The 23,605-nt window shown below is 46.5% G+C and overlaps 1 protein-coding gene across 2 annotated transcripts in view; it reads left to right on the top strand.

The window, feature by feature from the left end:
- The window catches only part of NHSL2 (NHS like 2), a 79,925-nt gene extending 58,359 nt beyond the window's left edge, over nucleotides 1-21,566 (top strand). Inside the window, exons 2-8 of one of the 2 annotated variants that reach the window (XM_055563515.1) lie at nucleotides 77-232; nucleotides 3,095-3,222; nucleotides 3,529-3,724; nucleotides 5,516-5,647; nucleotides 7,003-9,330; nucleotides 11,368-11,500; nucleotides 12,381-21,566. In XM_055563515.1, the coding sequence (XP_055419490.1) occupies nucleotides 77-232; nucleotides 3,095-3,222; nucleotides 3,529-3,724; nucleotides 5,516-5,647; nucleotides 7,003-9,330; nucleotides 11,368-11,500; nucleotides 12,381-12,705 (3,398 nt within the window). In that variant the 3' untranslated portion in view covers nucleotides 12,706-21,566. The remainder of the gene's footprint in view (nucleotides 1-76; nucleotides 233-3,094; nucleotides 3,223-3,528; nucleotides 3,725-5,515; nucleotides 5,648-7,002; nucleotides 9,331-11,367; nucleotides 11,501-12,380) is intronic. The other variant, XM_055563516.1, reaches the window with a different exon arrangement.
- The last annotated feature ends 2,039 nt before the right edge of the window (nucleotides 21,567-23,605 follow it).

Below are 23,605 nucleotides of genomic sequence, written 5' to 3'. Positions count from 1 at the left end.
CGCTGCGTGCCGCCCCCCTCAAACCCCCCCGCCCCCCCGCTTGGCAGCGCCTCTCACTGCCTCTCTCCTTCCCTAGCTGCAGCTAACTCGGGTCGGGAAAATGCGACAGCGACTGCCCACTCGAGGTCGTCATGGCGACAGCCAGTGAACGTGTTCCTCTCCTCGGGCAGGCCCCCGAGTGTAGAGGAGCTGCTTCGCGAGGCGCAGCTCAATCTCCAGAGCCTGTTGCAAGGTACTGAGAGGGAGGGGGGCTGCGGCCAGAGGCCACGGGCCCAGCAGCGGCTAGAGGGAGGCGACGAAGAAAGGACAGGGACCCGCGAGAGAAAAAGAGAGAATAGTAGAAAACCTATTGAAAAACAACAGACACACTTGTCATCTTTCACCTTCCAAACTACTGACTCCAAAAGACCCTAATTTTAAGGCTGTTTACAGCCCTTGCTCCCCCCTTACTTTTTTTCAGTTCATTGTCTCTGGGGGAAAAGGTACAGAGGCCGAGACAGAGCCATGAGTCAAGTCATTTACGAAGAACACCAGATGAGAGACTCCGAAGAATGTGGGTCCACATACCCTCAGGTCTTCTCTTGCCACATCACCCAAGCCTTTGGAATTCTGGCACCCGAAGACAAATGAGACATCAGCAGGGTCTCCCTCTCTGGGCTTCACTCTCTCTGCTTTTGAAATAGCCTTGTTCATGTGTCTCCTGGGTCACTCCTGCCTCACCAAGTAAGCCCAATACACAGCACTCAGACTTCATCTCATTCCCAATTCCCAACTCAGTGTCTTTGAGGTATACTGATGAGCACCTTGTACACAAATCTGGGTCCACACAACCAGAGAAACATCCCAGTCATAACACCTGAGCAGTCAGACTGCTCGCACCAGGTGGAGTGAGAAAACCCATACTTTGAAATCAGACAGAGCCAGAATCTGATTTGAATCCCACACCTAACTAGCTGTGTGGCATTATGCATATTACCCAATCTCTCTGAGCCTCAGATTAGTCCGTCATCTTTAAAATGGGGATTCCAGTTCCCCACATGGCAGAATCTTGTGAGAATTAAAAATAAGGTGTTCCTAAACCAGTTAGCAACAGTATCTGGCATCTGGGTAAAATGATACTGATAAAATGCAACATCAACTCCTGATTGGTGTCCTTTGGAACACAGACTGATCTAGACACAATGTTAAAATTAACGTAAAGAAAAAAACAATGTGGTCCCTAATAGATCTTAAAATATGAAAAACATACACATTGACCAGTGGGATTTATCCAATGTAAGTAGCAAGAGGATTAAAACTCAATGCTATGAGAGAAACTCTTAGGGTGCTGCAAATATCTGGATGGAGATTACAAGGAGCATGCATATATCAGAATTCACTGAACTGCACACTGAAGATTTGTGTACTTTACTGTAGGTAAGTTAGATCTGAAGAAAAAAATACAAATAAAACCCCAGTGCTAGTCACAAGCTCCTTATACCCTCCAGGCACTCATTGCCCCACTCCAGGCTCTTTTCCAAACAGAGAAGCCCTTCCTCCCTCTTCCTCACTCCAATCCTTACACTTTCTTCCAAGTTCTATGCTTGCTGACTCCAAGAAGACCTTTAACGCTAGTTCTGCACTTTGCATCATTCCCTCCCTAAGCACTCATACAAGGCCCTTTGTACCATCCAGCTCAAAAGGACTTGTATAGTTATGAACTGATTTTCCATTCATTTACTCATTTGTTCATTTACTCATTCTTCTGCTAATCCCAGGTATATATTTTGTCCACCTAACCATACTGGGCTTCTCAATGTAAAAGATCACATCTCTTAGAACTCTCAGGTTTCCGGGAGCACCTGGCGTAGGGCTGCATCCGCAGGAGGGCATTTGTTGAATGAACATTAAAAGCGAAAAGAGGTCTTACCAGCTGTTATTTATGCATTACCAACAAAGGCTAACTTTTATGGAGAATAGAAAACTGGACAACAGCCATGAACCCCACCTCCCTGCCAGGGCAGTGGCAAGCTTAGAGAAGCAAGATTCCAAGGGACACCGTGAGCCTTGTGTTCTGATGAGAGGAGCTGCCATGCAGAAAGAGTCAGTGTGCTCTGTGTTACCGCCATGGGCAGAATGAGGACAGGTGGGTGGAAACCTAGGGGGAGGTAGATTTCACCTCAAGATAAGGAAGAACTTTCCATACGCCTGACAGCCCCAACTGTCCTTGGATGGAATGAGCCACCTTGGGAGGAAGGCTGCTTTCAGTCTCTGCAGGCAGGTGTGTGTGGAGGCTGAAGAAACACCTAGAAGGGCTGCTGAGGAGGAAATGGGAGCCCAGAATGAAACATTGGACCAGAGAACCCTCGAGGCCCCTCCTGACTCCAAGTTTCTATGATTCTTCAAGTCTCTGTTCAAATGTGCAAGCTCTGACTGTTGGTTCTTTAGCCTCACTTCCTTCATTCATTGAATCCATCACTTAAATAAAACCCATTCAAATCTTCTGCATCCTTGTTATTCCCTGACAATGCCCCCAAACTTCTCTTTCTCCTCTGCCACTACCTCCGCCTTCCCTCTCTTTCACCTTAGCCCCGCTGGAACTGACATCGCCCCCCACCACAGTGGGGCTAAGGTGCAGGGAACCAAGCCCTTAGAGGCTGAGGTAAGAGTTCTCGGCATCCAAGGAAATGTTCAACATTGGACTTCCCAAGGCATATTTCTTTGTGCTTCACACAGGTCATGTCCCTGGTAGAGTTGCGTAAAAACCTAGAGAGCTGAAGGGCTTCAAAGAGAGGGCCTTGGAGCAAAGAGTGGCCAAAGGCATCTGCATCCTGAGCCTCTTCCCTGAGTTGAACACTTACCATGGGGGCCATGGAGACAAAGGCTTAGTCCCCGAACCAGCACAACTCAAATCCATTGACTCTCTTTTCTCCTCGTAGGAAGTAGGCATTTTTCCATTCCTGAATCCAGAGGCTCAGATGCTGGGAACTAACTTAAAGAAACAATGAGAGTCAGACCTGGCAGCTAGAGCAGGAGCCCCCAGCTTGTGGTCCTTCCCCAGCCTGGCACTTGGCCGTGGCTCCCTAGAGTGTGTATCCACTGTGCTGTTTTTCAGAAGAATATGAGGAACAGTACTCGGAGGCCAGACTTCTGGGGCAGACCTTCCGCTCTGCTGATGAGGCCCCTGAGCCCACCCCCAGCCCAAGGCTCCAGTCTGCCAGGCGTCTGGAGTTTGTACTGATGGTGAGTTGCCTCTTCCCCCACCTGGGAGAGCCAGCATGCAGAGCTTGCCCTGCACCCTTTGACGGGGGACCTGAAACAACTTTCATTACCCACTGGAAGCTGCTACTTACCTCTGCTCACCAGCAGAGCCATCCTGAGGCCCCACTGAGGTGGGCCCTACACAGCAGGCATCTGGCCTGGCAGCCTATCCACGCTTTCCTGCCTCCCAGATGAAGCCTCTGACCACCCTGCCTAGACAGCCATCCTGTGGGCACAGCTCATCTCCAGTTGGAAGCACACCCTTCCCATCACCTTCTTTCCCAACAGCCCACAAAATGGCAGCTGAGCGAGGATGAGACTACCATGCAGGGTGTGAGGGCCCCTGAGGCCTCCCTGAGCCTGCCTACCACAGCCGACAAGCAAGCTGCCTGGAATAGCCCCTTTCCTCTGCCCATCCTAGAGGAGAAGCGGTGGCTTCAGTCTTGCCCCACACACTCTGACATCGTGCCCATCAACGTCTCCGGTAGAGTTGCTTAGCATCACCTCTGTTCGCTTCCCTCCATGCCAACTATAGATCATCCTGTCCAAATGCACTGGGTGCTGGGGGAGGGAGCAAGACTTTCTTTGCTACTGGCTCACCCCGCACTGTCAAGATCGTGGATCTCACCAGGGAATGGAGGCATGCTCTTTCTTCACTTTCTACTGGCCCTGCCACGCTAACTGAGACCATTTGATGGCAAAGGAAACTCTCTTATCAGAAAACTCTAAAACTTTATGAATTTGTGTGCTCTTTGGAGCATTGTGGAAACTTAAGAGTGTATGAGTTATGTTTGGTTTGGGGAAAGAAAACTTGTGCCAGAAGCTGGGTTTGGAGCACACAGATAGGAGTTTCAGGGGATGTGTGGGGTTCAGGGTGCTGGTGGTAAATAGTAAGATCAGACACAGAGCACAGACCAAGGGCCTTGCAGCACTTTGAGTCGTCACTCCGTCTCCTAGTGGGGGTGGGCCTCCTCCTATTGTGTAAGATCAAAGAGGAACCCGGTACTACCTTGAGATGGGAAAAATACTGTATACAACTCAGCTGGCTTTTTCTCTGGGGGCATGTGGAACCCTCTACCGTGCCCATTATTAATTCATTCACCACACTTCACCAGCTATAAGTGGAAGAGGAGGAATGTCAACCATTTCAGGAGATAGGGCCAACAACTTGATGAGATCAAGACCTCCTAACCCAAGGGGACCAGAGGCACCCTGTGCGCCAGCACTGGCCTGTGGTGTGCTGGAAAAAGTTGATGAAGATGATAAGGACAGCTCTGGCCACAGGTGGTGATACTCCCTGGATATGAGGTCATCCAATGCCACTGGTGTCATCTCAGGAAATCAGGCAGGAAACAGAGCCCAGAGCCTCAGGAGATATACCCAGAAGTGTGAGGGCTGAGACGAAAAGCTCACAGTGATGGTGGGCACTTTGTTTTTGAACTTCTACCTTGCCCTCAATGAGGCTGGCCCTGTGATTTGTCCACAGAGCCACTTGCTGGGGAGGCGGGTACCTATGTGTTCATGGGACTGAGAGGGGAGGGTTTGGTTAGCCAGCCGCTGTAAGAGAGACAGTGGTGGGAAGCAGCAAACTTCACTCCACTGCCCTCACCCTGTCCTTGCCCTAGCAATTCCACAGAAGCAAAGGCTGAGCCAGTGCTTTGAGAAAAGTAGATCTCAGTCACCATGCAGGGCCAACTTTGATCAAATGTGATCAGGGGGCTGGAGGGCAGGTTTATCTGACTGCTTCCTGGATGCCGGGATGGGGCAATTGCTTGGAGACACTCATTGGCCCAAGTTACAGCATTTTTTGAGAAAAGATTGCAATCAAACAACATCTAGTCTCAACCTGTCTCTCCACTTCAAGGGTTCTCACCCCAGGTTGTACATCTGAACAGTCACCTGGGGAGTCTGAGAAAATGCTTCTACCTGGGCCCTATTCCCAGAGTGTTAAGTGTTCTGAGATGGGGTCCAGTTGTTAGAGTTTGAAAAGCCACCCAGTTTATTTCGATATAAAACCAGGGTTGAAAACCACAGCTCTCAGCCACCTAAGACTCAGAGGTGACCCCAGGGTGGACCTCTGAAATTCAGCATGCATGCTTTGGAGCTGCGCGTGCCCAGGGCCAAGATGGGAGGGATGGGGAAGAAGGGTCACCTGCCTGAATGCTATTCATTCTCATCGCTACTGCCATCATCCCTTCTCTCTACTTCAGGCCAGTTTCTACCATACTGTGAACAGAAACCAGGATGCACCCAAGTGTCTTTATTTTGGCTACAGGGCAGCAGTTTGATAAACATGCAAGTTTGCGACACTCGTTGTTTAACACAGAGACAGCCGTGAACCCCAAGTCCACCCTGAGGCGGAGGCGGACCATTATTGGATTCTCTAACTATTCCCAGCGAGACCAAGGTGACCCCACCATAGCTGATCCCCCAAACCTTTTCCCTTGCTCACTCTTACCATTTCTGCAACCTAAGTGTTATTGTTGTGACAGACAACAGGAGTGATTGGGGGAGAGGGGGACTCTGGACATCTTGAAAAAGGCAATATATTAATAGTAATTAAGGATAACCAAAAGCCTTTTGTAACAAGGCTTACAGGGCAGCAACTGAAAATGGACAGGAGATCTCCAGGCTAATAAATTTGTTATGTTATTGTTTCCCATTATAAGTAGAATATAGCTATATATGTCAACTTTAGGTGGATAAAGAAGGAAATCATCACTAAAAGTAGCATCTTCACACAACCATTACTGCCATTAAATGAATGCCATCCAAAGAGCACAGACCAGAGAAATGTGAATACAAATTCTGGCCTCTCCACTTACTAACTGTGAGGCCTTAGCCAAGTTCCCTAACCTCTTTGAGCCTCAGCTTCTTCATCTGTGAGTGGGGATGATGATTCCAACCCATGGAGTGGTCATGAGGATTAGAGTTATTGTATGTAATTTTCCTACCATGTGCCCAGTACATAGTATGTGTTCAGTAAACAGTGGCCGTTATTATAAATTATCATAAGAGTAGTCATCCTCATAACAGTAATAATTGTTATGTATATGAGAAAACCTTTGGGGGTTTTCAACATCTGAATGGTTTCCTCACATTGTAAGTTATCCTCACTTTCTCCTGTTGGCAATCTAAAAAGCCAAGAATGCAACCAAACAACTTTTCAGCTGTGGCATACTCCCAACGTGCTGCTGGAACTGAAGGTCACACTGCTGTCCTTTATCAGTTTGAAAGCCTCTGCTCTCATCTCTGGAGAGGTGAATGCTGAGGGCTGTCTGTGGTGGCTTCCTGAGCCTGGGGTGAAAACCTGGGGGAAAAAAGACCATGGCTGTCCCACATGCTACTTCAGCTCCGAAAGGCATATTCAAAGCGGGAAAGTCAGAGATGTACATATGTCCCCTCCGTCTTGAACCTCCCTCCTATGGCTGATTCATGTTGATGTATGGCAAAAATCAAACCAATGTTGTAAAGCAATCATCCTTCAATTAAAAAAAATATATATATATATTTTAAAAAGCTGGAAAGTCTTTGGCAGCCATCTGGACAATTCAAGGGCACCCTGTGCCTCACCGTGTGGTGATGGGTAAGGACTCAACTTCCCCAGCATCCTCAACTATGGAAAGGAAGAACCAAGGAATTCTGACCAAGCTATTGGCAAATGCTTCTTGACAAAAAATTGGTGATCCCGTCTCTTTGGTGACAGCTGCTGCTGGGGGATCCCTAACCACACCACTAACATTCTGTGTTTACCTCCTCCAGGTCACAGCAACAGCCCAGCAGGCAGTGTGGCCCACTCCACCACCTCAGACATCAGGCCCAGCCATTCAGTTCCAGAAAGTGTTCATGGAAGAGTTGCACTTGGTCAGGAAGCTCGGTTCCCAAATCTCACCTCACCAGTACTAAGAAATCCTTCTAGTCATCCGGAAGAACCTCCCCAGGCATGGGGTGCCACAAAACCCCCTGGAATGGAGAGCATGGGGATGATGTACAGCATTCCTGGTTCTTGCAATGGACCAACAGAATCGACATTCTCTGCTTCCTGGAAGGGAGATGCTTTTACCTATGTGACTCCAAGTGCCACCGCTCAGAGCAGTCAAGTCAATGAAAATGGAAAAAATCCTTCCTCTGGGAATTCTTGGGTCTCTCTGCACACACTGCCACCTCTTGTTCCTAAGGAGGCTGCTACCCTCTTTGTCACTCGTGATATCCCAGCAGGGTGCAGTGGGCCTGCTGGCTACTCTCAGCATCCTACTCAACGAAGCCAAGTATCTGAGCGACCCTCCAAGATTGGCCTTCTGACCGGTGGTACCTCAAGGCTGGAGACAGGCCCAGGTGGGGCCAGCAGGTTCCGGGAGCGGTCACTGTCTGTACCCACAGATACAGGTACCATGGATGTGGACTATGAGGAGGAGCAGAAGGCCAGTGAAGCCTGTGCCCTACCTTATGCCAGTACGAGTTCTGAGGGCAGTAACAGTGCTGACAACATTGCCTCCCTCAGTGCCCAACAGGAGGCCCATCACAGAAGGCAGAGGTCCAAGAGCATCTCACTCAAGAAGGCCAAGAAGAAGCCTTCCCCTCCGACTCGCAGTGTCTCACTGGTCAAAGATGAACCAGTCCTCTTGCCGGAAGGTGGGTCAGTACTACCCAAGGACCAGAGGCCCAGGAGCCTTTGTCTCTCCTTGGAACACCAAGGACATCACTCATCCCACCCAGATACTCAGGGTCACCCAGCTGTGCCAACCTTCAAAGACCCAGAAGGTACACAATTCGCCCATCACTGGTATCTTACTGACTGGAAGTCTGGTGACACCTACCAGTCCTTGTCCAGCTCCAGCACCGCCACTGGCACCACAGTCATTGAGTGCACCCAAGTTCAGGGCAGCTCAGAGTCTCTTGCCTCCCCTTCCACTTCCAGAGCCACGACGCCTTCCCAGCTTTCCATCGAGGTGGAGGCCAGGGAGGTATCCTCTCCAGGAAGGCCTACTGGGCTGATGTCACCCTCCAGTGGATACTCCAGCCAGTCAGAGACGCCAACACCCACTGTCTCCATGTCCTTGACCCTGGGCCACTTGCCCCCTCCAAGCAGCAGTGTCCGGGTGCGTCCAGTGGTACCTGAGAGGAAGTCATCACTACCCCCAACATCACCAATGGAAAAAATGTCCAAGTCACGGCTATCGTTTGACCTACCATTGACCTCTTCAACCAACCTGGATCTGTCTGGGATGAGTATCTCAATCCGAAGCAAAAACAAGGTGAGCCAGCATCACTCAGACACAAATTTGGGGGCCAAGCTGGCCCAGAAAACTAGCCCCAACCAGCCAATCATGCCTATGGTTACTCAGTCTGACTTACGTTCTGTTCGCCTGAGGTCAGTCAGCAAGTCTGAGCTGGAAGATGACATTGAGAGCCCTGACTATGCTGAGGAATCAGGAGCTGAAGTCTTCACCTTGCCAGAGAGGAAGATGAAACCTCCCATAGCCGAGAAGCCCCCTCTGGCCCGAAGGCCTGCAAGCTTAGTCCACAAGCCACCATCTGTCCCCGAGGAGTACCCATTAACTTCGCCTACCTTGGCTATGACTCCCAAGAGCTCAATTCAGCACATAAGGCCACTCCCTCAAGATATCTACACAGTGGTGCGGAAATCAAAGTCCTCCAGCTTCCCTGAGAGCAGAAGCCCAGGGGAGTCCACAGCACCCTCATCTCTTGTTTTCACGCCTTTTGCCAGTTCCTCTGGTGCTTTCTTCTCAGGAACACAGCAACCTCCCCAGGGAAGTATGGAGGATGAGGGCCCTAAGGGGAGAGCCCTGCCTGAAAGAATTAGCCTCCAGAGCCAAGAAGAAGCTGAGAAAAAGAAAGGCAAGATTCCACCTCCTGTACCAAAAAAGCCCAGCGTGCTGTACCTGCCTCTCACTTCACCCACGGCTCAAGCGGAGGCCTATGTGACTGAACCAAGACTGCCCCTCAGCCCCATCATCACCCTGGAGGAAGAGGCCAAGTGTCTCCCAACTGATGATCACCTGCCATCTGCTGGTACAAGGATGACCTCAAGGCCACAGTCCAACAGCGAAAGGGAAGCAAGTCCTCCAGGTTAGTAAAGTGTCTGTGGGCTTTTCCTTTCAATCCCAGAAGAGACAAGAGTGAGGATGGGGTGCCAGAGGCAGAAGCAAACGCCCCCAGATAATGAGCCTGATCCCAGGGCGACCAAATCAAGAGTGGACACCTCTTGAGGTTTGAGTTACTCTAAATTGGTCTCACTGCCCTTGGGATCAGGACTGATCCGGGGGTCGGGGGGATCTCCACAGCAATCAGTGGAGTATGGGACAGTATGGAACAGTCTACCCTGGAACCCCCAGTGGTGAGCTAATGAAATCACCTAGGTCTCAGCACCCTAAGACCTTAGGAACCCATCTTCCTCCTCAGGCAGGCACCTCCTGCCCTAAGAACCGTCTCTCCATCTCACTAGACAGCACTTTTCACCAGCTTCCACTAAATTTAGTTTCATGCATGGGACTAAGTACCCTCCCAGTCTGAGTTCAAGTGCCATGGCAGACTGGCGGGCTTCAAGCAGTGTAATATTTTACCACCAGCAGCTTCTCTTAGTGTTTTCTAGAGGAAAGGGGGCTCACTTTCTTGGATGGTTTGAGCCTATCTCTGCCTGGAACCATAAGACCAAGCTGGATGATATTTCATATCCTTTTGGTTTTTTTTTTTTTTCTTTCTTGTCTCTTTTTGCTTTAACTGTGGTAAAATACATATAATGTAAAATTTACCATCTTAACCATTTTGAGGGCTTCCCAGGTGGCACTAGTGGTAAAGAACCTGCCTGCCAATGCAGGAGACATAAGAGATATGCATTCAATGACTGGGTCAGTAAGATCCCCTGGAGGTAGAAATGGCAAGCCACTCCCAGTATTCTTGCCTGGAGAATTCCATGGACAGAGGAGCCTGGTGTGCTCTAGTCCATAGGGTTGCAAACAGTCGGACATGACTAAAGCAACCTAGCATGCATGCAACCATTTTTAAGTGCACAGGTCAGTAGGTGTTAAGCGCATTTATAGTGTTGTGCAACCATCACCCGGAGAAGGCAATGGCACCCCACTCCAGTACTCTTGCCTGGAAAATCCCATGGACGGAGGAGCCTGGTGGGCTGCAGTCCATGGGGTCGCTAAGAGTCGAATGCGACTGAGCGACTTCACTTTCACTTTTCACTTTCATGCAGTGGAGAAGGAAATGGCAACCCACTCCAGTGTTCTTGCCTGGAGAATCCCAGGGACGGGGGAGCCTGGTGGGCTGCCGTCTATGGGGTCGCACAGAGTCGGACACGACTGAAGCGACTTAGCAGCAGCAGCAGCAGCAGCAACCATCACCACCATCCATCTCCAGAACTCTCTATATCTTGCAAAATTGAAGTCAGTACCCAGTCAACAATAACTCCCCATCATCCTCTCCCTGCAGCCCCTGGCAACCACTCTTCTACTTTCTGTCTCTATGAATTTGACTCCTATAGGGACCACATATAAGTGGAATTATATAGTATTTGTCTTTTGATGACTGGCTATTTCATTTAACATAATGTCCTCCAGGTTCATCTGTGTTTCTCATCCTTTTTGAAACCCTTAACACAAACATCAAAATCTTATGGCCTTCCTTAAGCTGATTTGGATTTTCGACATAAGTTAAATCATTGTAACTAAAACAAGCAAACAAGTCAAAGCCACAGGTAATTTTAGAATCTGCTTCCTCAAACTCCACAGGCTCCCTCTGAGATTCAGATAGGTCCCACTTCCACCCACTGGTTGAGTCATTGCTTTAGATTGTTCTCAGCTCCTCCAGTTTTAAAAATGATACATTTAAAACAAGAGACTGCTCAGGCAACCTAAGCATTGTTGTAATGGAAAAGGCATGAGAAAACAGGGAGCCAGGCTGGTCTTCATCACTCCCTCCACATTGTGCAGGCCAAATCACTAACCTTGGGAACATCTTGTTCTCTGCAAAATGCAGACAACAAGTTTCTGCCCTGCTGCCCTCCCAGAGTTGCTCTGAACATCAGATAAAATACATCTGAGAATGTGCTTTGTCCTAATGATTGTGGTCAAAATAATTCTTTCTGGTTTTTATGCCTAGGGAGTTTGATGGAACCAAGCACCGAAGAAAAAAGTGTAATCAGTGATAAAACAGCCGAATGGATTGCAGAAGATGATGATGATGTGTTTGTGGCTTCACGTACAACTGAAGATTTATTTACTGTGATCCACAGGTCTGGACCAATTTCTTTAATTCTCACTATAATTGCCTTCCCTCCTTATACCAGAAGAAAAACTGCTACCTCTAAGCATTAGATTGGAAACTGGAGACTAAGTTCAGATGTCCACGTATGTGAACACAGTGCAGGGCCTCACGTCTCTGATTCACTGACATCTTCGGGTGAAGTGGAGGAGGGGCAGGCAGGGAAGGGAGGACCAGGTGCGGAGTGAGAGGCCCCTCGTCTCTTAGCAACCACATGGCCTATTGTGGCTCCATCTGCTCTCTCACAGCTCTGCCTACAGTCAGAGACATTTAACCCTTCACAGAATTCCTGTACCCCCAAAAAAAAAAAACCTCATCAAAAAGTAAAGTGGGACACCAGGCTGAGCATCAGAGCAGGAACTTAGCCAAAGGATGACCACATGGGGACCCAGTTATAAGCAAAGAATGACCACATGGGGACCCAGTTATTGGACCGGGGCACAAAGCAGGGATTCAATAGTGAGGAAACTGGAAAGAGCCTAGTTACTGGAGTTGGAACACAAGTTCATAACAGGATCAGCTCCCAGGCTGTCTTGATTCAGAGTCACTGAGGTACTAGCCTTGACTCCTTAAATTCTTCATTGGTCCCAGAGTCCCAGAACCTGGGCAGGACTGAGCCTGCAGGCACAGGCCCAGTGACTCCAGATGTGGACATTGAAAGGAGTATAGGGACGGGACCAGACGAGGAACTCTGAGGACTTAGCAGAGAGAGAGAAAGCTGGAGGTACAACTGCTCACAAAGCTGTTGCATGGACATTCCCAGATCATGTCACCGACACTCGTGACACTATATGAAGCATTAGGAAATGTTTGCACATGAATTCACTGAAAACACACTTTCTCTTATTTAGGTCCAAAAGAAAGCTGCTTGGCTGGAAGGAACCTGGTGAGACCTTTGCTGGCAGCAGCAGACCAAGCTCCCACTCACCAGTAAGGAACCCACCTGAGTCTCCGGTCAGTGAGTTGGCTGCCTCTGCAGGGTCAAGCGGCAGTGCCAACCTAGATGCTGGCAGAAATGATGATTTCAAGGCCTTGCTACAGAAGAAGGGAAGCAAGGCAACTCCAAGGTCCCGCCCCTCAGCAGCCGAACTGCTGAAGACCACTAACCCACTGGCTCGGCGAATTATTGCACAATTTTCAAAAGACTACAAAACCCCTGATAACCCCAGTACCTAAGCCCTGGGTTCAGCAAGCAAGGTTTAGTTACTAAACTTGAGTAGAGAAGGGGGAAGAGGAAAAGAAGGTTTTGAAAAAGAACATAACAAAAAAGCCTGCATTTCTTTGATGTTAACTTACACTCTGGACAGCAGGAGAGAGGCCACATCTAGAACTAAATTTATCAGGCACTTTAATCATCTTCAGACATTTTACATTTTCATACTTAAAATCTTGCCATTACTGAGTACCGATTTTCTCCTTATTTCCCCCAGTGGTATGCACTTAGAAGAAATTCTCAGATGCAAGGGCACATGTGCCATCTCTTTAATCAATCACCAAGCTGCTCCATCCCTGGCTCCTGTCACTGAGGGGCACAGTGAGAGAGCAGTTTGAGGGCTGCCAATCCCAGGGGATATAGGGTGCCAATGCTCATTATTCACTTTCCCATCAAGGCCCTGATGACCTTGTATGGAGAAACAGAAGGACTCTAATGCCTCTTCAACCACAGTATAACTCTCTCTCATGAGAGGTTTGCAGGTGTGCGTTTATTTCGGCATGGGGTTGATTGGATGGCTTTTGTAGTACAAAATATGAATGTGACTCTGTCCTGAACTTCATGCCTTTTTCAGTTTGATTGTCTACACGGAGATCAGGGTGATGAGTTTCAGTAAACATATAGACCTCCCCCTCCTCACTCCTCTGCTAGAAAAGGTCAGAACTGGGTTGCTTTGGATGAATCAATCTCAGTCAACAAACAAGGCAGCCATTTGTTCACTCACATCTACCCAAGGTAACTCACACATGCACTTTGAGATCCTTCAAGTGTCTGCCACCAACGATAGCTAGTGTCTGTGCCCAGCTCATGCTGCATTTGAAGAACTCTGGTTTCATTTGCATATAGCATTCATTACAGGAAGTCATTAGCTGAAGGAAGAGCATCCTCAGAGGCTCAAGGAGGAGAGAAAGTAAGTGTAACTTGCCCACCACCATTCAGTTCAGATTGTGGTTTGTGGTTGGTTTGATTTTGTTTGAAGGAGATCTTCCTCTGTTCCCAAGAACATACACACTAAAAGGATAGAGCGAAAATCTGAAAGGCAGCCTTGCAAGTTACTATGGTCCATAACCCCCTAAAAAGGGCTACTTTTTGCCATTTAGGTTCTGCTGTTTGACCAATTTTCAATTAACCATGCTAGGGGAGAAAGTAAGAACTTTGTTAAATGGGATGCTGACAGAGCACCAGAACAATCATTGTGACCCCTTCCCCCTACCCCCTGCCAAAGCTTATAGACATTAACTATTCTTGTCAGTTCAATTTTCTAAGAAAAGCAAGAGCCGTGATTCATTTGATTTTCATATGTCTGGTTTCTGAGAGGTTGAGGGGGAAAACAGACAGCTTTGAACAAAGAAAACTAGCTGACCAATAATGGAAAATTAATTGTCCACCATTCCCAAGAGGGAAAAAAGAAAGTCAAATGAAATTCACAAAGACAGTATCCTGACCTCTTCCTCCTTCACCGCCCCCCCCACCCAACAGATTCATTGGTCAACCTCTTGGGGGATGTGGAAACGTCCCCCCAGAGACAAGCAGATCTTGATTTTGATAGGTCTCAATAAGAAGCAAACCCTTTAGCCCAGCTGCCCACACAGCAGACAGAGCAGCTGGAAAACCAGACTAAGTGCTGATGGGACTTGGGCCTCTCACATAGAAGGCCTAGGCCTGGACCCTTGGTTGGTACAGTTTTGAATTCTAGACTTCTGAGTGCAGACCAGGCCCATCCACTCCCTTGCTGTCTACTAGTTGGTTCAAAGGCCCTGACCAGATTTCAGAGGTTTTGCCTAAAGTAAAATAAGATTCATTCCTAGCCTTAATTTATATACAAATACCACACTTGTCTGCCCTCGACTCAGAATGTCAAAGGACAGAAACATTTTCCTCTGTGGGGAAATGGAGTGTTCGTTCTTTTGCCTAACAAAAGTGAAAGACTGCCGGGGCCCTGTACTCTTGAACCATTATGAGCTATAAAACAGAGTATGAGACTCACATCGTATAAGACTTGTTACTTCTGCTGACTTTTTGGAAGCTTCTTGTTTGCTACTTTTGTCTCTCCCCTCTGGTGGTTTTCCCCAAAGATTCTAAAGCTGAATACCCAGACATCTTGACGTTTTTCAATAACCCTAAGCCTTGCTTTCCTCTGCAATATTCTGCATGCCTGCATTTTTTAGAAAGTCTTATACATCTTCACTATGGCCCTCCAATACCCAGTGTTGTTCCTATTAGCAGAAAAGGATTCGGGGCAGAGATGGCGTGGTCAGAGGTAACAATGAAGGCTGGTAATAATCATTTAATATTGCAACAGGTGGACGTAGTCCTAAACAAACAACCAAACTATAGCATTTCTATCAATCTTTGATGAACATCATACCAGACAGCTCTCCTAGTCCTAGCACTCAACGTTTTGCTTCCCCTTGTTTATCATAACACCAACTGTCTCCCATCCAGGCACAAGCTGCAGTCTTTGCTGCCTTCTGCACCTACTCTGCCGAGACGGGAAGAGAGGCAGAAAGCCCCTTCCAGTAAGACTTTCAGAAAACCCACTGTTGCCACTATTACTAGTGTGAATAAAAATAATAATTTTTGAAGGTGGAATACAGAAGGGATTCAGATGAAATGAAGTTAGCCCCAGGAAATCAACTTCCAATTCAAGTTGTTTCTGTCCCTTTGTTTCCTCTGATTCCAACTAATAGCAGCAGGGTTCTCTGCTGGACTGACTTCTGTCTAGTCAGGAGTAGAGGGAGTCATCCCCAGGGGAGGAGGTTAATCGGTAGCTAAGAGCACTTTGCCCTTGGTGGGTATTCATTATGTGTTTGTGGTTCAAAGGTTGAGTGTGGAGAGCAAGTCATTCTCAGCACAACAGGAATCTTTGCTGCTGTCTCTTGTCCTTTGCCTGCCTCAGTCTCTCACCTGGGCCTCCCACCTGGCCCCAACATGTCCCTCAGTAGGCATTCCTGTGAACTACATCCCTGGCCAACAGCTCACCCTTTAAGGAGGCAAGATCATAGGAAGCAAAAAAGCTCATGTTAGCTTACTGACCACAAATCAACCAGTTGATCTGGAAACATTACCTTGAATGTGCAAAGACAGAGGAGAGTCTGCAAGGCTCTTATAACAGGAGTGTCACCAGACACCCATTTTAATTCTCCAGTGACACAGGTCAGATTGTGATCCCACAAGACCCATCAGTCTGAGCAGATCTGTCCAGGCACCTGCTCTCTTCCTCATCAACAAACTGTTCCCTAAAAGGACAAGTTCATAGTCAGTGCTCTGTTCTCCAGTGCAGCCTTCGATTATCACCAAGTATGTAACACAATGGCCAGCCTTCACTTTAATATGATTTGCCAGGGCCAGGGCTAGAGTGGGGTGAGTGAGGCACCTGGGGTGCAAAATTTAAGGAGGCACCCACTCTCAGGGCCATGTAAGTGCCTTACCCTAATCCCGGCCTTGCAATTTGCACTCTGTAAAGAAATATCAATTTAACTTCTTCCTATGGACATGTACGGTTCTTCTGATTTGAGGGGGGAGGGTAACTCCCTATCTGTTGTTGCACCAAATGTTTCATTGCCATCAATTTTTCCATGGTTCTAAACCTTTGTATGCCTATACATCAAAGACTCTTCAATATTATCAGAAAACATGGCTGATTTCTAAGTAACCTGCTCCAAGTGGCAAGTTAGCACTCATTTCAGTAGGAATACTGACAGAGACAGCCCTTCAGCAAAATAGTGAATTAGTTGGAGGTCTGTCATTGGCATCCTTTGTCTCCTCTTTCTGCTCCATTCCCCGCAGACCTTGCTTGGTACCAACTCTCCTGAATGCCTCCTCGTTTGTCCTCTTCCTTGCTAAGGAAAGCATGCTCTCAGGAAAGGAATAAATTCCTTTACTTTGAGATTATAAGGCTTATTGAAACCTCTTTGGAGGGTCACTTGCATTTTAACAGGGAAAAAGCCTTAAGCCAAAGGAATGATGTTCTACTTGTAGAATTGTAGGCATCTGTCAGTTACAGAAGTATATTTTTCACCATGGAAAGGTCAAATTCACTGATAACTAATTCCTAAATATAGAAAATACCTTAATCTCCTGGAACTATCTGAGTAAATTGCTGATGGTCAATTAAATTCGCCTGATTCTCAGTGCTGTTCAGTATGGTTTCTACCAACGGAGTCTCAGAAATGGCTACTCAAGACATTTAGGAGGCCTAGATAATTCTTGTTGTACCTTAACATTTTTACACAAATGCAATTAGTACTACTTATCATTTGAGTAAAAAACACAAGGACTTAAAGAGTTTGTGAAAATGTGTCTTGTTTATGAAAGGTGAAACTGTCCAATAAGTGCCAGATCAATGTCAGCCATCTGGTATCAGTGGTGATTATTAAACTTCTTCAAGGTGCAACTTTACTGCACGCAGCCTCGGCCCCAACCCTTATCTGTGTTTTGTGCTACCACTTCCTCTTGGTGTGAGAATGAGACTAGATCTATTCCAGAGTACGGTCCTTCCAAAGCCTTTGTGTGTATTTCAGCTATAAGTGACTAAACTATTACGGATTTAAAATGTTGAGAGAGTGAGAAAGAGATGCAAAGAGCTAACTTTGTGAAAGGGCGGCAAAAATGATAAGGATTTTAGCAAGGATACGAAATAAATTTTTTAATAATCTGAAACATTTTGTAGAGGAATACAGTAGGAAATGGTCATAGGCACACATTTGAGGCACTTTTAATAAGTTTAGCAAAAAAAATTTGCATAAGTAATGAGTTATGTGAAATAGGTATCTACTTCTGTTCAGTAAAGCCCAAAATCTAGCCCAGTGGTTCTCAAAGCATGGTCCCAGGACCAGCAGCAGCAGTATCCGAATAGTGTGTGTCTGTGTGTGTGTGTGTGTTCTAGTGCTGTTACTTCTTCAAGCTCCTGAGTCACTATAGCCACGACTCCAAATGATTCTAGCCTTTCCTATCTTTTCTGCTGTCATTACATTAAGTGATCAATCTCCGGCCATGTGACTTACGTTATCATGTTCGTCAGATAATATGTTTATTTGGTGTTAAGTAATTATCATATTGAATCAACTACTTGCTCAACCTGCAGAAACTTTTGATTTGACTTAGCCAGCACATCTGGCCTGTTTTTGGTTTAAAAACAATTTTTTAATCCACAAATAGGAAAAATAAAAGGTGTTACATTTGTTTGATACTGCCGACCCTTAAATGTCTATCTTCCCTGTGGTGGCTATTCTCTAGGGAGGTTCTTATAGAAGTAGATTTGATTTTTAAGATTTTGCATATTTGTGGAATTTGATATCAACAAATCTGCAAAAAAAATCTGAACTGCAGCAACTAGTTAACTACTCTTTCTTTATTCCTTATGTGGTGTTGAGCTCTTTTTAATGTCCAATTTTACAAAATGTTCTGCATGCAAACGCAGCATTGTGCTCATTGTACAAGTCACCAGACACTCATCTCCTCCATATGTATGATGGTGAAGAAATAGCAACATGTATGTTCTTACCTCTCCTAATCAATTGTAAATTACAAATCTTTTCATTAATTTTTAAATGAGATATATTTACTCTGGCTAGTAGTTAAAATTTAATTCTTTTTATTATATTTCATTGCTACTTTTTTCTACTGACTCCAGAGCTTACTTTGGGGATTATTTCTTATTTTTAGATTGTTGTATTGATCTTATTTCTATATTTATCTGTAGTCATGGAATGTTAGTGCTGAAAGGGACCAACCTCTCCTCTTACAGATGAGGAAACTGAGGCCCAGAAAGTTAAATAACTTACGCAAAGTCATGCAGTGGCAGGCCCAGCCTCAATCCCAGTTCTCCTGCCTCTGGGCCCAGTGTTTTTTCATCCAAGTCACTGCATTTATGGAAGACCCACAGCTGGCTTCTACTATTATGACACATGAATTTCCCAGGTATGTCAGTGAATAATACATATGCTTTAAGGAAAATGTTCGTGAATCCAAAGACAAATCTGATTTTTAGTATAGAAACATTCATTTCCCTCCAAATTAAATATATGTGCCCTACTCTTTACAGTGGATGTTTTCTCTAAGAGTTATTTGAAAAACTGAATTTTTGTAGATCAAATTCCATGTTTTAAGAGATAAGCTTCTTACAGAAGGGCATCTTCTTTTGAAAAATGAAAAATGCTCTTGTCCATATCCCTAATGCCTCTATTTTCTTCTTCAGTGTGAACTTTTGTAACTGGTATTTATTTAAAGTAGGGCAAACCAATATAGACTTTCCTAGAATCTACTTTATTCTTCCCTTATTAAACTTTACAAGATAGTTTCAGACTGTTAGATGCTCATGAGATACTTACTTGTGTTCTAGAAACTTCTTGATATTTTATCAATCCCTGGGCTCAAACTCTATCTCAATTTTATCAAACATAACCGAATTTTCTCATCCGTACTGAGCTCTGCATGCTGTTTGTTTTCCAGAACATGCTTTGCCTAATGTTCCTTATTATGACTCTCTCTTTAGCTATTCTCAGGCTTCCTTCCAAAGCTCATGTGTACCTCACTAGTGTGGTTTAGTGGAGTTGCAGGCAGTATTCATCAGATGGAGTGGTGTTTTCAGTTATCCCATTGTTCCAGTCCTTCTCCTGAACCTGCTCTGGTTTCCCTTTTCAGGAATACTCAGAGATTGATGGGATTTTCCTCTTCATCTAGACCAAGGCTTGACAGACTGTTACCATAAAGGTCCAGATAGTAACTCTTTCAGGCTTTGTGGGCAGGGAACAGATGGTCTCTGTACCATAGTCTTCTTCTTTGTTAGTGTTTGTTTGCTTGCTTTACAACACTTTAAAAATGTAAATACTATTCTTAGCTCTTGGGCCATACAAAGCTGCAGACTGAAATTGGCCTGCCTGTCATAGTTTCCTGACCCCTGGGTCGGACATTTCTGTGACCCACGTGATGACTGGGTTGTGTGCTGCGTGATGTGCACACTGCCCTTCCATTTACCACAATGTCAGACTCACCCGCACAGAGGTGGGTGGAAAGGCGTTGCACATGCCAACCAGTACTCTCTGACAGATGCCCTTCATAGACTCTCTTAGTCTGTCTCTGTCTCTGTCCCCCTCTCTCTCTCTGACTACCTCAGTGTAGAACCCTCATTCTTTTCTCCAGATCTCCTGTACTGGTTATCTAATGTGCCTCTGCTTCCTCGAGTGTGGGTTAAGCTGGCAGGAAAGAATGGTTTTCTGAGTTTTCTTATTTCGTTCATTCCAAACTATGATCGGGGACCCCTGGCCCTGGTCACCAGTCCCACTGTGCCCAATACTTCCCTCACATGTTCAGGGCCATCTCTGGAAAGTCTGGTGGCCCGGGTCATGAGATTCCAGTTCAGTCTACAGTTTCCTAGGGAAATCACCAGCTCTCTTGGTTCTAATGGCTGGTTTCAAAATCTGAAATGTCCATGTGCCCATTTTAATGTGATTTGGACTTGTTCTAGACTCAGCCCCAGCAATGAAACCAGTGAGGTATGGAAGGTGTTCTATGTCCACAGTTTTCCCCTGCCTAAACCGCCTGCATCCCTGACCCCCAGCCCCAGGAATAGGCTCCTTGGGATGCCCAATGCAGCACCACAGCCAGCAGGCATTCAGCACACTGCCACCTCCTGTTTTTTGAACCTCTAAAAGGATTCGTTAAAGTTCCTCCACATCTCTCTTCATCTCACTCCTGTCTCTACCTCTCATGCTGCTTGGGTGTGTAAAGCTCAGTTTCACATTTTCACATTTGCTCATATAAATATTGGAGGATACCAGTGAATAACAAGTTATGTGCCTGTGTATGAGAACAGCATGGTTTCGCCACCTGGACTGTGAAGGTCCCATTTGCTAGTGTATCTTACACACACACACACACACACACACACACACACACATACACTGTCCAGTTCTCTCATCAGTTCTCTGGTCCAGTTCCAGGTCTGATGGGGCTGGCCAAGGAGTAGGGGATAGTGGGGGCTCCTGAGACATTTCCCTTTTCTTGTCTTTTGAAACCTCCTTTCCACTGGCTTATGCTCACTTCTCCCAGGAAGCCATTTGAAGATACTCCTCTGGGGCAGTTTTGGACAGCCAACATACAGAGAGCTAGGACTTTAATCCTTTATGAATTCTGTCACTTAGACGTATTTCTCAGGCTGCAGGATTTTTTAAATCTAAGAACTTTGTTTCTGGGGACCTTTAGTTTGCTTTCTGTCATTTGAGCCCAGGGATTTACCCACTTACTAAAATCTACATTTTTAAAAGACCAGAGACACTAGTAACTTTAGGATTTCCCTATTTAAAAGCATTCATGAAACAGTTCCTTTCTGCATTTTGATTAGGATTTCCAGCCTTGAGGGAACCAGGCTTGTACCCTGGACTCTAAAGCAGCAAAAGTAGCACACTTGCCAAAAACAAAATGATGAAGGAGGATTGGCTAGTCGTACTCTGCAGTCAGGAGGACTTTTGTTAAGTTAGTGCTTACCATTCAGTGCTTACTGAGTGGGTGTGATGCGCTCTAGAAAAATAAGGAAGACAGGAACTTGCAGACCAATATCCTAAACTGAAAGACAGTGATGAGGCAATTCCCCCAGTGATGAGAATGTATCCCTGGATTGAAATTTCAAGAAGCAACATACACTAGGAGAAGAGTGTCATCCCAGTCTTTTTGGAATTACAACACAGAATGGAAGGGAGCCCTCTGTGGGGTGATATTACAAAGGGTCTTATTTGTCTTTCTTTCTTTTTCTTTTTTCCTTAAAAAAAAAAAAGCATTCCTTACTGGCTTGCTACCAGCAATTGAACTGTATTCTTTATATAGCTAGAGCTGTTTGTGTCTTCTTAAAATAAATTTTTTCTGTTAAAATAATTTTCTGTTTCATCCTCTGGTTCTCATTGTAGCAATGATTCGTTTATCCAGATGCTAAGCCTAGTTTGTGAGTACCTTTTCCCAACAACACAAGTATGGGGCCCACAAATATGAGCTTTGATTCTCACAAACCCCCGAGAGCCCAAAACAGATATGCAGGACAGTGTCTTATAGAAACATAACCCATCCATCTGTGAATCTACGTTATATGGGCAGGGAATCCATGCTTGAGGACTTTGTCTCAGGGATTCTCATTCAACTACTCCTGGAAGCAACAAGGGGTCTCAGACAAACACAGCTCTGCTGAAGTGGGCAGCAGTCACCAGGCTCCTGAGGGGAGGAGGTTGCCATAGCAACTGTGCTCAGGGCACGCACTCCCTCTTTGTTCTTTGGCTCAATGAAGCCACCCGGCAGGGGCAGATTAGAGTGAATCAGGACTGGGAGCAAAAAATGCAGACCAGATATGGCTCAGATCACCTCCTCCCTCAAGAAGGGAATGGTCCCACTATACTGGTGGTGACAGCTATATTCATGGGTCAAGTCCCATCCAAAACTTTGTTCTCTGGTCCCGGTTGGCCCAGGCCTCTAAGGGTGAGGCCCTTGCAACCAGCCTTCTTGTCTTCCCAGTCCCCGTGCTAGCTCACCTCCCCTGATACCACTGACTGATCTTCCGAAAAGACACCGCAGAGCTGGAAACAACCTAGGAAGTTTACAGGGGAAGGAAGAAGGGCCAGGGCTACTCTCAGACAATAGCAGGTATCAAGACTTAAGACCAAGGTCAGAGAAGGAGGCTGACTCGATGTGGGCCTCATGGGACGCAGTACCTCAATGAGACCCTGTGGTTCCGGCTAGTGTTGATCCCAGCAGGGTCTGGGCCCCCTTTCACCCCCCACCGTGAGCTGGGGAAGCTTTGAGGGATTGATCCACATTGACCAAAGTCACAAACTACATGTTAAAGGCAAAGAGATACTTGCCTTTAAATACTTTAAATATACCAGTATAACCAAAGAGAGAGCATACCTTTAAAGCACAGGTCATACAGGCCAACAGGAAGCCCACAGACTGAATTGAGTTCTTATACATTGCCCAGTACTCCTGCCTGGAAAATCCCATGGACGGAGGAGCCTGGAAGGCTGCAGTCCATGGGGTCGCGGAGGGTCGGACACGACTGAGCGACTTCACTTTCACTTTTCACTTTCATGCATTGGAGAAGGAAATGGCAACCCACTCCAGTGTTCTTGCCTGGAGAATCCCAGGGACCGGGGAGCCTGGTGGGCTTCCGTCTATGGGGTCACACAGAGTCAGACACAACTGAAGTGACTTAGCAGCAGCAGCAGTAGCAGAGTACTTAATGTTGGTTTTTAATTTTTCAAAATGTAGATGGGACACAAAGTCTTCACTTTACCCAGTTCCCCACCACTCCCTGTTATATGAAGTCCAACTAGCTTCATTAATTTATATCACCTGCCAGGCTCCTGAAGGCATTTGAGCCTGCGACACCTTGTTGTGGTTGGGCTCCCTGGGAAGCAGACTCAGAGATGGAGTTTGGTGTGTGGGATGTTTGTTAGGAAATGTCCAGGGGATTGACATCTGTGGGAAAGAAGGGAAAGAAACAGGCTTAGGCCGAAGGAGAAAAGAGCAGCAATGCAGGCGCCGGATAGCCTTGGCTGACTCTACAGAGAGCTCTGGCACTAATATGACCCCTCAGAGTTGTCCTGCACAAGCCAAAGGCAGGCTTTCACACCCTGCTTCAGTCAGTCTCTGGCTATGGGGCCATCCCACCAAGGGCCTGACCTTGGGTGAGATGACTTTCTCCAGCAGAGGCAGTCCCCAAAGGTGGGGGACAGCTAAAGAAAGTTCTTGGCTGACAGCACTCCCAGCAGCTGGAGCAACATCTGCCCTTGAAGGGGGATCTGGCCGACACAGTTCTGTATCCATCACAGGTGTCTTTCTCACAAGCACAGTGCAGGTTAAACACAAATTCTGGGACTT

This window comes from Bubalus kerabau, chromosome X, assembly GCF_029407905.1.
Source record: "Bubalus kerabau isolate K-KA32 ecotype Philippines breed swamp buffalo chromosome X, PCC_UOA_SB_1v2, whole genome shotgun sequence".
NCBI classification, from domain to species: Eukaryota; Metazoa; Chordata; class Mammalia; order Artiodactyla; family Bovidae; genus Bubalus; species Bubalus kerabau.
This window is presented reverse-complemented; position numbering and strand designations above follow the sequence as displayed.